The 15,549-nt window shown below is 42.6% G+C and overlaps 1 protein-coding gene across 1 annotated transcript in view; it reads right to left on the bottom strand.

The window, feature by feature from the left end:
* Positions 1-1,039: 1,039 nt before the first annotated feature.
* Dzip1 (DAZ interacting zinc finger protein 1) overlaps positions 1,040-15,549 on the bottom strand; it is a 55,118-nt gene continuing 40,608 nt past the window's right edge. Inside the window, exons 16-23 of the mRNA XM_070002730.1 lie at positions 15,004-15,143; positions 13,788-13,986; positions 13,207-13,342; positions 12,485-12,538; positions 10,664-10,857; positions 7,097-7,233; positions 4,559-4,733; positions 1,040-2,069 (exon numbers count right to left, since the gene is read on the bottom strand). Coding sequence (XP_069858831.1) covers positions 1,990-2,069; positions 4,559-4,733; positions 7,097-7,233; positions 10,664-10,857; positions 12,485-12,538; positions 13,207-13,342; positions 13,788-13,986; positions 15,004-15,143 — 1,115 coding nt within the window. The 3' untranslated portion in view covers positions 1,040-1,989. The remainder of the gene's footprint in view (positions 2,070-4,558; positions 4,734-7,096; positions 7,234-10,663; positions 10,858-12,484; positions 12,539-13,206; positions 13,343-13,787; positions 13,987-15,003; positions 15,144-15,549) is intronic.

The following is a 15,549-nucleotide window of genomic DNA, read 5'->3' as shown; positions in this document are numbered from 1 at the left end:
TAAGAGTAAATTTCAACTAAGCTGAGGAAGGTAACATGTAAGCATGTAAGAATGTGAGCATTTAGAGAGGTTAGGGGATGAAAGTTCAGAAAAGCTGTTAGTAATCAGAAACCGGTTAGCTGGGTTGGGGTTGAGGTAACATCCAAAGGAAAAGGAGCCAAATCTAGTTAATAAATATATAAATGATATGATTAGACCAGATGGGTTTCTTGGACACACAACTTAACAGTGGGTTTACCCAAAAGAAACACGGCAGACAGATTTGGACAGACGAGGGTGAATGTCTACTTTTGTCACATCCTAGTTGTGTGGCTTTAGGCAAGTTACTTAGTAACTCTTTCTTATATCTTTAGACTCAGGATTATAGCAATGACCACTCCTCAAAATGGTTCTAATTAACTAGTACATGTTTTTTTGTGTTTTTTTTTTAAAAAAAACAAACCAAACCTAAAACACAGGCTCAGTACGTAACTGTTGGGGAAATGGTCAATGAGCAAAGCGGCCTGTGTACCATCCAGCACCAGGGATATTGTAGGTGGTTTATCACTGTCCTACTTCATGAGAGCTAGATTCATCATTATAGCATTTAGGAACATGTACCCAAAATGAGTTACATTTGCACAGAAATGGCCCTTTAGGGAGAACTGTTTAAAAGCTCGGAATGAGTTCACATAAAAAGGAACCTAGGAAAGGTAAAAGCAGATTTATTCTAGTTAGGATGTTATATGCTGTGACTACTAGGACAAGCTTCCTGTTAGACCCCCTCAGCACACACACACAAAAAATTTTTTTTGGTCAGTACTGGTCTGAACTCAGAGCCTTGTGCTCTCTCATTTGGCTTTTTTGCTCAAGACTGGTGCTCTACCACTTGAGTCATACCTTCACTGCCAGCATTTTTTGCTGGTTAATTCTAGGTCAGAATCTCCAGAATTTGTCTGGCCAAGCCACTTCAAGGATTCAAGGCATGAACCACTAGCACCTATAGTCCACTCAGGAACTTAGTTCGGAAATCATCTCTTAATGAGCAACCACACTCATGGTGATGTAACGGAGGGCTTTACTGGTAAACTTGACAGATGAAGACATCCCCAAACCCAACAAACCATTTAGTTAAAGATTTCTTGTTTTAGGAAAGAGTACGGCTAGTACCACAAAAGTGTAAAAGAAAAAAAAAAGGCAAAGAACAGTGTCTATGAAAACTTTGACAACATCATTGCTCAAGAAAATAACTAAATTAGTTTTGAGGTATTTTATAGTATGGGTTGAGCATCTTAAAAAAGGAATAAAACTACATATATATTCAAGTAATGGCTCAATTTTTTCTACTTGATATTCGGACGCAACTAACTGGCATCTACAGTTGATTCATAAAATAACGGAGATCAAGATTGTATTGCAGGAAGTTACTGTTCAATAGCAACATGCTTACGGGACTCAAGCTCAACGCTAAAAAAGAACAGGAAACTTAGGGAAAATGTGTTAATGTGAGCCTCACTATGAGTTAATCACTCGAATTTTCTATATGAAAAATAACTAACCTAACTGTTGGGATTTTTTTCAGATTCTACTGATTCCATTTTCAAGGTATGAACAGAATTTTCTAGTATTAAACACTTCAATGTGACAGTATACATAAAAGCATTTTTAAAGTTGTAATAATTCAAACCCAAATCTGCTATAAGTTAAAAAAATTTTTTTTCACTTAAAAATAATACATTTAAACACTAGACTACCATTCTGAAGAAAACACTTTTTTATGACTTCAATGACATTTTGTTTTCAAGCAGGAGTCAATCACCTTGATCTGCTTCAAAATACTGCTGACAATTTGCTTTTGAATACTGTGTGAGGTGCCCTTGAAGAGAGACCATTGCTCTCTGAGTCTGCTTCCGGCTTCCGGTTGTTTGAGGAAGCCTGTAAGGTGGGAACACTGGATGGCGAAGGCCACTGCTGAGATACTGCTGGTTTCGGGCTGTGTGGACTTAAAAATTACACTTCTAAAAAGTCGCTCCATTCAGTCACAGTTACTAAGCTGCTTTGTAATGTGTTTGGCTCATGATCTTGAAGTCCTGTGGAAGAAGAGGGAGGAAGGGGAAGGAGAGAAAGACCCAGTGATTAAACAAACCTGGGTGGTGATTTCAAGCTGTGTATTTTTTACTTTTTATTTTATTATTGTTAAGTAGTTGTACAAAAGGATTTCAATTCAACATGTCAGTGTATGAGTACAATGCCCTCTGTTCAATGTCTCCCATCATTCTCCATCTCTCCCAACTCCACCCATCCCTTCTCTGCTCCTCTACCCCTCCTCCCCTCGTCATGCTGTCTCTCATAACTCAGGAATCCCCAGCTCCAGTCCCCTCCAGAGTGGGGGGGAGAGGTGACCATAAAATCTCCTTGTGCCCTCTCAGGGCCTGGCACATGAGCTTTACCCAACCCACCAGCTCCTGTGCAGCAGCTCTCATTCTACAGTGTGCAGGACACGGGGCATGGGCATATGTGTGTTGTGTTAGTAACTCTGAGCTGAGCTGGGTGCTGGTGGCTCATGCCTGAAATCCTCAAGACACAAGAGGCTGAGATCTGAGAATCGTGGTTCCAAACCAGCCATGGCAGGAAAGTCTGTGAGACTCTTATCTTCAATTAACCACAAAAAAAGCTGAAAGTGGAGCTAGGCCTCAAGTGGTAGAGTACCAGCCTTGAATGAAAAAGCTGAAGGACAGCACCCAGGCTGAGTTCAAGCCCAAGGATTGGCATGAACAGTGTTCTGGATGGTGAAAATAAGCCAAAATCCCATCTGTCTCAGGAAGACATCAACATCTCAATGTCTAAAGTCATCACATTAACAACACAAAGGTTGGAGTCCATTACACAGACTGGTAGTTGGCTAGCCTTGAGCAGAAAAAGCTCAAGCACTGCATGCAGGCCCTCAGTTCAAGGCCCACAATCAGCATATACTCAGAAATCTAAATCTAAATTACTGGCAAAATAAGCATATGCCTTTAATCCCAACATTTTCTTTCTTTCTTTCTTTCTTTTTTTTTTTTGATCAGTAGTGGGGCCTGAACTCCAGGCTTGGGCGCTGTCCCTCAGCTCTTCAGCTCAAGGCTAGCACTCTACCACAGCTTGACTTCCGGTTTTTTCTGCTTATGTAGTACTGAGGAATCAAACCCTGGTGCTCATGCATGCAAGGCAAGCACTCGACCACTGAAGCACTTTCCTAGCCCTGATCCCAGTGTTTTAAAAAGGGGAGACTTGGAGGACTGCAAAGCTGAGGCCAGCCTGGGCTACACAATGAGAGCTTATCTCAAAGCAAATGAGCACATAAAACATAAATCACAGTGTTCTAACTCAAAAAGTTGAATCTGTTGAGAGTTAAATTCTTGGTGATCCAGCTCTAGACAGCACGTACACAAGGGACTTTCTAGCTAGCAATTTCATTTGTAATTTATCCTACTATCTACAGTGCTGTAAGAAAAAACAAGAAGAAAAATCAAGAAAAATATTTAATAGGAAGTAGAGGAATGCTGGAAGACTGCCATAAGAACAGTCTCATTCCCATATAGGATCAGAAATTTCCATTTCTATGGGGCAGGTGCATGAAGAGAATACTTGTGTGTCATTTTAAGAAATAATATGATAAGCCGGGCGCTGGTGGCTCATGCCTACAATCCTAGCTATTCAGGAGGCTGAGATCTGAGGATCATGGTTCAAAGCCAGCCTGGGCAGGAAAGTCTGTGAGACTCTTATCTCCAATAAATCACTAGAAAACCAGAAGTGGTGCTGTGGCTCAAGCAGTAGAGCGCTCGCCTTGAGCTGAATTGCTGAGGGACAGTGCCCAAGCCCAGAGTTCAAGCCCCGCAACCGACCAAAAAACAAAACAAAAAAAAAACCAAAAACTTTTTTTTGGTATGGATGTATATAGGAGAAGGTCCTGGAGTTTGTACTCAGGATTTTATATTTTCTACACAGTCAAGCCGTGACCCCTGTTCTTTTTACTTTTTCTCAACTTGGGTCTCAAAATTTTCTCCCTAGGGCTGACCTCCTTTGACCTATGCTGTCTGTGTAGTTGGTATTACAGAAATGACCATCCTACCTACTTGTTTGCTGAGGTGGGAGTCATGCTGGCTTTTTTCCCAGACTGGCCTCCAACCTCCAACCATCCTCCTAGTCAATCTCTGGCCTCCTAAATAGCTGGGATTATAGGCATGAACCACCACACTTGGTGTAAAAAAATATTATCATGAAAAGTTATACAAGAAATTAAATAAGGATGATTAGTGCATGTGTATCAACTTATTCAGACTTTATTAAAATAACATAAAGCATCAAAATCTTGGTTAAGCCAAGAGTGGTTTTCTGGTGGTACTTGGTTTATGTGTATGGTGTTAGGTAGAACCTCGTGCATGCTAAGCAAGCACTTCACCACTGAGGTACGTCCTCAGCTGCTAGTAGTGTTTTGACAGTATGTTAGTATAACTGAAGGAAGTTACCTATAGAGATGAAATACAAACTGGTCAGAAAATGGGCTGAAAGAGAGAGAGACAGAGACAGAGAGACTCACCATCTCCTTTGGACTCCCGAGGGACAAATGCACCCCAGGCACATGGCACTTGAAGAGAACTGAATTCCTTCTTCACAGGGGGAGGCTGCCTCTGATCTTGTCCAGTTTTTTTGCTCAGAGACTTTTCTTCCTCTAAGGATGAGCCATCCCAGTCATCATCGTCCACATCTGCACACTGAATTACACAAGAAAGGGTGCTGGTGCCTCACGCCTGTAATCCTAGCTACTCAGCAGGCTGAGAGCTGAAGATTGCAGTTCTAAGCCAGCCCTAGCAGGAAAGTCCATGAAACTCTTATTCCCAATTAACCATAAGAAGACCAGAAGTGGCACTGTGGTTCAAAGTGGTAGAGCACTAGCCTAGAGCGAAAAAGCTCAGGGATAGTACCCAGGCCCTGAGTTCAAGTCCCACGATGGACAAAAAAAAAAAAAAAAAAAAAAAAAAGAGGGAACGAAAAGAAATATGCAGAGAATAATTTGTTTCTTAAAGAAATGGTTCCCCTGGACATTGATGAAAGTGAATCATGCAGCATGTAGGTGGAGATAGGAGGAAGGGAACAGATAACAGGATACAAAAGAAAATGTACTTACTACTTGACATATAGAAGTGTAAACCTGCTGTATAGCACCTCTAAAAGAACAATAAAGTAAATTTTTTTTTAAAAATGAGGGGCTGGGAAGGTGGCTCAGTGGTAGAGCACTTGCCTTGCATTCATGAGGTCCTGGGTTTGCTTCCTCAGCACCACATAAGAAGAAAAAGCTGGAAGTGGTACTGTAGCTCAAGTAGTAGAGTGCTAGCCTTGAGCTGAAGAGCTGAGGGACAGTGCCCAGGCCCAGAGTTCAGGCCCACAACCAAAAAAAAAAAATCCATAAAAAATAGAAAGAAATAGTGCCCCCTCAGTCATACTGCCATTTTGACTGAGCAGCTGACAGTGAATGACAAGAAAGGTGGGTGTGAAGGTTGGGACCTCAAATCTGGGCATTTCTGCAGGTAATGAAGTAGATTTGGAAAGCCATATTTTGAAAGCTGAACAAATCATCTTTTTCCTTTCATGCCATGGAAGCATATCCTTTTCCTCTTTACCAATCACCAGTGCTACATGGTAGGGCAGGACTCATCATTCAGAGAGCCCCACAGGAGCTGAGCACCACCAGACCCCCACCAAAAGACACATGCACTTCCGTCATGCCTTTCCCAAAGGGCACCGTAGCTTCTCCTGAATGATACATGACTTCTTGTCATTTTTAGGTTAAACAACACAAGTAGCACTAACTGATAAAAAGTAGTGTAAAGCCAGGTGGTCCCCACCTGTTACCCTAATTACTCTAATTACTTTAGACTGAGAGCAAAAGATCAAGGTTCAAAGTCAGAGTGGTCAGAAAAGTCCATGAGATGCTTGTTCCCAATTAACCAGCAAAAAGCCTTGAGAAAAAAATAGAAAGCCAAGCAAGAGCTCAAGGTCCTGAGTTCAAACCCCTGTACCAGCACAGAGAGACAGAGACAGACAGACAGACAGACACACACACACAGACACACAGACACACAGACACACAGACACACACACACACACACACACACACACACACACACACAGAGATAACACCAAGTAGTCTGATATAATGCTCTGGATTCCAGAGATGAATATGAATAGGAGAGGAATAAAAATCTTATTTTAACGAAAAATGAAGAGAAGAATGCCAAATATTAGAAGACTGAGTCAACACAGGGTGGTGGAAACACTGGGAAAATGCTCAGGCCTCTTCTGGGATGTAGGCAGGAGCATGGGCCTGCCCTCCTGGCTCTCGACTCACACATCTATGAAGAACTCTGCCACTGACTCAGATGCCCAGCAGGGCGAGATCCTTCCCCTACTTTATCCCAAGGCAGAAGAGAAATCCCTGGCTGTGGATGAGGAGGCCCCAGATTCCAGCCAATCACAAGTGCTTTCATTCAAGCCATCTACTATCTGTAAGTGCTGGGAGCAACATGTAACAGAAGCTTAGAAATCTATGTAGTGGGGCATGTATATGATTTATTATTATAAGCTGAGTGTCTCTTATCCAAACTGCTTGGGCCTAAAGTGTTTCTGATTGATAGGGTTTGTGATTGAGGAATATTTGCGTAGACTTTACTGAGCATCCCTGATCTAAAACTCAGAAATCCAAACTCTAAAACTTTCTTTTGAGAGGTAGGGAAATGTGCTGGGCATTGAACCCAGAGCTATAGATTCTACCACTGAGCTACACCCTCAGTCTCCAAGTTGGGGGGGAACAAAGTTTCTAATAGTGATTGTCAAGGCTTATAAAGTGAAGGGCTTTGCAACATTTCACATTTTGGAATTGTAGATTAGGTTACTGAGTCTGCACTGCCAGGTGGCCATCACAGTTCCTCTGATTCTCTACAGAGTGATGGGAATGCGCATGCAAAATGAGCCGGAATACTACCTCTGCCACACTAACGCATTCACCCAGGTTTTAGATTTCACTCTAAAATGTCACTGTTCATCCGAAGGGAATGTGGGTTTAGTAAGAGGTTTTTACCTTTAGTTCTTCTTCTTTGAATTCTTCTTTTCTATCAAACTTCTCAGGAATGTGGATCCCTCCAATTGGTTTGTTCATAGTTTTCTGCTGTGGAATGATCTTTTCAACTTTATCCGTTTGTATTTTAATGGAGGTTACTATAGGAGCAAAAGAAACTAGTCAAGAAAACCTTTCTTCAAAATGGTATTCCATGTTCAGTTCTACCCTTACAGTTTTGACAAGAGTCTAAGTTTTGTAAATAATTATGTATTAGCAAAATAAAACTCACTGATGTATTTGGGGTTTGGAAACAATGTTAAACACTTAGAATCCCTTAAAAAAGATCAACCCCCAAACTGGATATCTCTATGTAGAAAATTAAAATTGGATCCATGTTTGCCACCATGCACCAATATTAACTCGAAGTGGATCAAAGAACTCAACATCAGACCTGAAACTTTGAAACTACAACAAGATGGGGTAAGAGGAACATTAGAACTTACTATAGGCATAGGCAGAAACCTTTTGAAAAGAGTCCCAGGGGCACAGCAAATAGAAGAGAGACTGGACAAATGAGATTACATCAAAATTAAAAGCTTCTGCACAGCCAGGTGCTGGTGGCTCATGCCTACCATCCTAGCTACTCAAGATGCTGAGGAAAGTCCACAAGACTTACATAGGAAAGTCCACAAGACTGCTATCTCCCATTAACCCACCAGAAAACCACGTGGAGCTGTGGCATAAAGTGGTAGAGCACTAGCCTTGAGAAAAAAAAAAGTTCAGGGATAATGCCCAGGCCCTGAGCTTATGTCCCATGACCAACAAAATAAAATTCATTCATTCATTCACTAAAGTTTCTGCACAGCAAAGAACCTAGTTACTAAATTACAAAGACAGCCAAGAGACTGGGAGAAGATCTTTACCAGCAATATAGCCTACAAAGGCCTAATAGCCAAAAATATACAAGGAGCTAAAAAATTAACCCCTCTCCAAACTAATAAACCAATCAATATGTGGGCAAACATGTTAAAGAGAGACTTCCCAGAAGAAGAAGTAAGAATAGCAAAGAAACACATGAGGACATGCTCAACATCACTGGCCATAAAAAGGAAATGCAATAATGACAATTCACCTTGTGAAGGTTAAAATGTGTTTGTGACTTTAGCTAAAATCACTATTCCACAAAATTGTGAAGTTTAAGTAATCACTAATCTCAATTTAAAAAAATGTAAAATGCTCCTCAAATAATTAAACATAGATCTTCCCTATGACCCAGCCATACCACTCTTGGGCAGCTACCTAGAACATTACAAGCCGGGATATGATAAAGACACTTGCACATCCGTGTTCATTGCTGTCCTATTCACAATAGCCAAATTATGGAAACAGCCCAGATGCCCTACAACAGATGAGTGGATCAAAAAATGTGGTATAATGCTGGGCACTGGTGGATCATGCCTGTAATACTAGCTACTCAAGTGGCTGAGATCTGAGGACCGTGGTTCAAAGCCAGCTCCGGCAGGGCAGGAAAGTCTGTGAGACTCTTATCTCAATAAACCACCAGAAAACCAGAAGTGGTACTGTGGCTCAAAGTGGAAGAGCACTAGCCTTGAGCTGAAGAGCTCAGGGATAGTTCCTTGGCCCAGAGTTCAAGCCCACGATCAACAACAACAAAAAATGTGATACACAATGGAATTTTACTCATCCATTAGAGAGAATATTATGTCATTTGCAGGAAAATGGATAGACACAGAACAAATCATGTTGTGAGGTCAGCCAAGCTCAAAGAGACAAAAGATGCATGTTTCCTCTCATATGTGGAAGCTAGATTTAAAATATAAACTAGACATGATAATCTCTATAGGACTTTAGCAACCTCACATAAACAGACTAAAGGAGGATAAGCTTAGAGGAGGAACCCAAAGGCATAATTCCTCTGAACACTGAAAATACTATGAATCCAAACAAATTCCAGGAAATGGAAACATGGGTTTTTTTGGTGGTGGTGGTGGTGGTGGTGGTAGAAGTAGTGTCCTTTTGTTTTTGCTTTTTTTTTTTCTTTTTAGGGGAGCATGGGGAGGGACACAGAAAGGGAGGGAGGCAGGAGGAACAAACGCCATGATAGCACACAATAGACAATATGTGGAAAATGAACTATGCCACTTGTGGGCAGTGGCAGGAGGGGGAAACTGGTCTTTATCCAAAAAAGAAACATACTCATCATCTGACTTAGGAAATGATACCCCCTGCATACAACACCTTAATAATAGAAATAAAAATTGTATTATATTAAAATAAATTATAAATAAAATGAATTATATTAAAAAAATCAATCCCAAATCCTCCAGCCAAGAAGCTACCAAGTCTTCATGTTAAATCAGAAAAGAAAGTCTCCATTCAACTCTGTGGTCAGAAACTGTGACTTCAACGAGATAACGCTTGAACAAACAAACAGATGTTATCAAAAATAGTGTTATTTTTAAATGAATGAGTTATATTTTATACAATTATAATGACTATGTCAGAGTCAGATTATCGACAGTCTAAAACAATAATTATACTTGGTAACACTTAAAATTTGTTAGTTCAATAATTTCTTCTTTAAAAAATGACCCAGGAAGCTGGGCGCCGGTGGTTCACGCCTGTAATCCTAGCTACTCAAGAGGCTGAGATCTGAGTATCATGGTTCAAAGCCAGCCTGGGCAGGAAAGTCCGTGAGACATTTATCTCCAATTAACCACCAAAAAACTGGAAGTGGCGCTGTAGCTCAAGTGGCAGAGCGCTTGTCTTGAGCTGAAGAGCTGAGGGATAGTGCCCAGGCCCAGAGTTCAAGTCCCATGACCAACAAGTAAATAAACTAAAAAAAAAAAAAAATGACCCAGGAGCAGCTTTTGAGAAAGAACCAGAGACAGAGACCAGGATCCTGTGTTTCTTTCACCCTGCCCCACCTCCAGAGGGTAGAGCACAGTGTGTTACAACAGCCATTCTTACAGCAACCCCAGGGCTGAACTATGGGTTTGAACTGTGTGTCCCCCTCAAATTCCTGTATCAAGTCCCCCGCCCCAGGACTTTAGAATGCAGCTGTACTGGGCGGCAGAGTGAAGAGGCAGTTTGGCGAAAGTGGGGACGTGTGTGAACATGCTTTATAAAACCGGAAATGAGGACAGAGATAGCCGCCTTGGGGAGAGGCTGGTGTGAAGAGACCCAGGGAGAAGACGGCCATGTGTGCACCAAGGACAGAGGCAGAGAACCCGCACAAGGAACCAACCTAGCCAACACCTACATTTTGGACTAGCTGGAACACTGGCAGGGTAAATCACCCCCTCCAGTCACCTCCCCTCCCTGCAAGTACCTTGTGTTTTTGTTACAGCAGCTGCAGGAAACGAATACCTACAGCACCCCAGCCCCTTCCCTCTCCTTCAGCCTGAAGATAGATGGGTTGCTAAGCAACTCCCCCCCCCCGGAAGTGCCCCATCCTCTCCCTTCTCTCCCTCCCGGCCCTGAGTCCCAGGGCCTGGGGTCTCCAGATAGGGGACCACTGCCTTCCATAAGACTTCAGGGAGGTTTTACCAGGATCAAAGCTCACACCTGAGGGTTTGGAAGACACGTCGGAGCCCTCAATCTCGCTCCCCTCCGTCCCATCCGTGTCACTTTTGGTGCTGTTCTTGCCGAAGCTGCTCTTGCTGCTTCTCGGTGGCTGAATGGGAAGCAGGTCGGAGGACACAAAGGCCTGGATGAAGTCATCCTCTTCCAGCTCCTCCTCAGAGCTGAAGGGAGGCGTCCTGCAGAAGGCACAAGGGAAATGGAGGTCTCCTCCCGTCTCAGGACGACCAAGCCACAGGGCCCTGCTCTCCCCACATGAGGGGTGGCAGCGAGGCCTACAGGCTACTATGGAAGCCCAGGCATCCCCAGACCCAGGCCTGACTACCATGTGGCACTGGTTAAAATGAGTCATGATCTGGCTCCTGGAAACCCCTACATGTGTTTTCTTAATATCTTTGGTTTTTATAGTGCCTAAGGGAAATACTTTTCAGTGAGAGGAAGCTATGATTTTCAACAATGTCACTGTTCTGTCTTTTAACTCATGACATCTAACTTACCTTCAGACTGCACTATACACAATGCTTACACATACACAATCTCATTTGTAGTCTCACATTGATTATCATCATGGCCATTTTAAGGGGGAAATAGAAATTCAGGACAGTTAAAGAATATCTGTAGAGTCCTTACATTCCAGACTACACATCAATCGATGGAAAATGAACTATGTTGGATTGTACTCTACTATGCAAGGCCTCGAAAAAGGTCCAAACTAAGGCAATGATGAGCTAGTCCAACTACCTTAGAATAAGTATTGCTCATAATTAATGACAGTTATGTACCTACATCTTAGTACCCACAAGTGCCGAGCACTGAGTCACACCCTCTTCATATACTCTCGTGTAATTTGTGAAACCATACCATGAAAAAAGCAGCATTACCCCAATTAGTAAAATCTTAAGAAAATTGAGGCTTAAAATAGTAATCAACCGTATCACAGTTGAGCAACTGAGCAGGGATTCTTAGTAAGAATCTAGCAAACTAAGGTCTAGGGTCCTCAGTAACTTTTTTTTTTTTGCCTGTCCTGGGGCTTCAACTCAGGGTGTGGGCCCTCTCCCTGAGCTTTCTGTGCTCAAGGCTAGTGCTGTATCACTTGAGCAACAGCTTCACTTCTGGCTTTTTTTTATTTTTTGGTATTTAATTGGAGATAAGAGTCTCGTGGGCTTGGTCTTTCTAACCATGGCTGGCTTCAAATTGCAATCCTCAGATCTCAGCCTAGAATTGCACATGTGAACCAACAGTACCCAGCTCTCATTAACTTTTAAAAGGTGTTAGAGGGTTGGGAATGTGGCTTAGTGGTGAAGTGCTTGCCTAGCAGGCATGATGCCTTGGAAATGGCTCAAGTGGTAGAGTGCTAGCCTTGAGCCAAAGAGCTCAAGGACAGTGCCCAGGACCTGAGTTCAAGCCCCAGGACTGACCAAAAAAAAAAAAAAGGAGCTAGAACAATAGGATGGAATCTGAAATGTATACTCCCCATGAATCCAGCCATTGAAACTCAACCCATGCATTGGCTTCAAATGTGCTTTTTCTGATCAATTCCTCCACCCTGGGGTGGAGTACCTGAGAATGACTCACGTGTGAGCCCTGGTCTTAATGGAGACCGCAGAGTGGTTAAGTGCTAGTGACTTACCTAACTGATACACAAAGGCATGGCACAAATAACACATCCCATACAATCACAAATTAATACGACTGAATAATCACAATGGCTTTAGTTAACCGCCACAAACAATCTAATTTACAAGGAAAAGGCATATTCAGTAAGAAGAAATGTAAAAATTATTTCCTCCTGCCCCAAATACTCACGTTGTAGATAAAGATTTTCTGGGAAAATGATCTTCGATGACTGTTTTCTTACTTCTAAAGAATAACAGAAAAAAAAAAAAACATTGCTATGGTGAATAATATGGCTTAACATAGATACTTACGGAATTGCGGGGTTTTTTTGTTTGCTTTGTTTTTCGGTTTTTGCTTTTAACAGAGCAAAGATGGCCACAGTGATTCACACCTGTAGCTCTAGCTGTGCAAGAGACATAGATCTGAGGATTGTGGTTCAAAGCCAGCCCAGGCAGAGAAGTCAGTGAGTCTCTTATCTCCAACTAACCAGCAAAAAGCCTTGAGTGACAAAAGTAAAGGAGAGTGCCCTGGCCCTAAATTCAAGCCCCAGTATCTGCAATATGAATCTCCTGGTGCCACCCAGAAACTACAAGGCAATTGCAAATGGGATTCACTGATACGAACTCAACACTTGGGACCTAGCAAAACACATATACTGAACCTCAGCAAACTGGTGTGTAGTACCCGGAGGCAGTAAGGTCACAGGAGGAGGAAGGGAGACTGGAGCTTCCCCTCTCCTAAGAGAGAACACCGTGAGACACAGAACTTGACCACAGTGCCACAGTGTCCTCAAACTTGCAACCTCCAAAGCTCCAAGAAACAGCCTTGCGCTGGAGAACGCATCCAATCTATGGCATACGTGATGGGGGCCCAAGCTGGCTAAGGTGAACAATGAGGTTGAAAATACTCACTTTGGAACAGCCATCCTGTCAGCAAAAACAGATCTTTGTCTAACCAGTGCTTTACTTGGGGGAGGAAGCTGGACCGCTTTGGGTACTTCTTCAGCCAGTGGGGTGTCCATTTGAGGAACACTATACTTATCTGGAACTGGGGGGAAGAGGGAGAAGCATTTATGAGTCTTTACTGCCTTGACAGGAAGCCAAAAGCAAATGGTACAGTCCCACCTCAGGTGCCAAGGAAATGAACTTCAGGCCTTTCCTACCTACCTCCCTTCCTCCCTCGATTACTTCCTTCTTTCCTTCCTTCCTTTCTCTCCATTTCCTTCCTTCTTTCCTTGCTTCCTTCCTCCCTTTCTCACCTTCCTTCCTTCCTATTTCCTTCTTTCCTTCCTTCCTTCCTTCCTACTTCCTTCCTTCCTATTTCCTTCTTTCCTTCCTTCCTTCCTTATCTTTCTGTCTTCCTTTCTTTTCCTGTATAGAACAAAAGCCTAGACCCAACACTCACAGTACAAATAGTTGAGTTGTCAGTGAAATACCAAAGTTCGTTCACCATGTCTGAAATTATAAAAAGGGTTGTTAGAATTAACTCTCACCCAAAGCAACGAAATGGCAGTTGGTAACAGACTTCCCTGAAGACAGCAATGTCTTCTCCTCAATTTTACAGCTGACCTGATGCTCAAGAGATTCTCGAATTTGCTGGATGTTTGGTATTTTTCTTGCTTGCTCATGTCTTCCCAGTTCCACCGTTCTAAGGACTCTGTTCAGGTGATCACTGGGAATGCCCCGTGTGTTCTGTAGGAGGAAGATGCGCAGTGAGCTGGGGTGAACTGGGGTGTTTGTCATTTCGTGGGGGTGTGTGTCATGATTCACTCTACCCAAGGTGCAATCCATCCTTCCTGAGCCCCAGCTGCATGTAAAGCAGGTGGCATTCCAACATGGAGCGCGTGTCCTGCTACCAACAGGAGTTCACCATGCATGTGGCTGGCTGTTTATGAGTAATGATAATACTAAGCTGTGGAACAAGGACCAAAGGAGTCCACCCAGGCTAGAGGAATCCCAGGGAGAAAGGACATCCTAGACGGCCCAAGCAGAAGGCTGAGCTGTGACTCCACAGAGGATCACACGAGTATAATTAAGGAGGAATGTCACATAATGAGGCATGGGAGCAGGGCTGCCTTTTGGGAAAGATGGGCCCTGAAACAGAAGTAGTCAAAGCATGTCCCACAAATGAACCCTGCAGACCCACATGAAGAAGACCAGAACAGAAGATTGAAGGCCAACACTGGAAGTTTCAGGGTCCTTCTTCAGGGAAGAGAAAGTCATCAGAGGTGACTTTCCAATATAGAGCTAGCATAATTAAAGAGGTGATCTAAGAAAATTAGTCTAGATCTGATGGAAATCAACACAGAAGAAAGTTAAAGGGCTAGTTACTTAATAACAGTATCTCTCACAACAAATCCATCTCCCATCTTGAATCTCATGGCCTGTTTCAGCCTTTCTCATCCCAGGGTGTGGCCCTACCACCCACTCAAGTGTGGGGACATAGATTTTTGTCCTCAGAGTAAATGCCACCCCCAAGATGTTTTCTGTGATCTCAGTTATTTGATTGGCCCCACCCTGTGTTTCCCTCATCTCTACTATATTCATCCTGTCATCAGAGATCTATCATCTGTGTCTGTGAATTTGTTTCACTAACAAGCTTTCCTTCTCTCCTCTAATCCTTCCTGATTTAGGAAACAAAAAAATACAACAAACTAGCAAATATACCAAAATAAATATACCAAATATACCAAAAATAAATGAGCGTACTGAATTAATCCCCAAGTTTTCCAGTTTCTTCATCAAGTTATGCTCCAAGAGTGTTCTTAACTCCTTAGTGAAGAAGGACCCAGTCTTCAAATCTTTCCTCGCATATGTCTTCTTATTTAATTTCTGTTCGTTTTCCCTTCCTGAAGTAAGGTTTTAAAAATAGGTTGAAAGAGGATTAAACACACACATTAAATCTCCAAGCAGAACGATCGCAAAACACAAGTAAACACAAGTAAACGCTTACGGTATTTTGGAATATATGATGTTTGAGTACTGCAGCTTCTTAAAAAAAGTCTGCTTCAAAACTTCAGTGCAAGCTGGGCATGGTGGCTTTACACCTGTAATCCTAGCTATTCAGAAGGCTGAGATCTGAGGACTGCAATGAAAAGCCAGCCTGGCAGGAAAGACTAAGAGACTTTTATCTCCAATTAACCAGCCCCAAATCCAGAAGTAGAACTGTGGCTCAGGAAGTGGAACTGCTAGCCTTGAGGGGAAAAAGCTAAAGGACAGAACCCAGACCCTGACTGAGTTCAAGTCCCAGAGCTG

Source organism: Dipodomys merriami, unplaced genomic scaffold, assembly GCF_024711535.1.
Source record: "Dipodomys merriami isolate MVZ:Mamm:240054 unplaced genomic scaffold, mDipMer1.0.p SCAF_6, whole genome shotgun sequence".
Taxonomy (NCBI): domain Eukaryota; kingdom Metazoa; phylum Chordata; class Mammalia; order Rodentia; family Heteromyidae; genus Dipodomys; species Dipodomys merriami.
The sequence above is the reverse complement of the archived record's forward strand: the minus strand, read 5'-3'. Positions and strand labels throughout refer to the sequence as shown.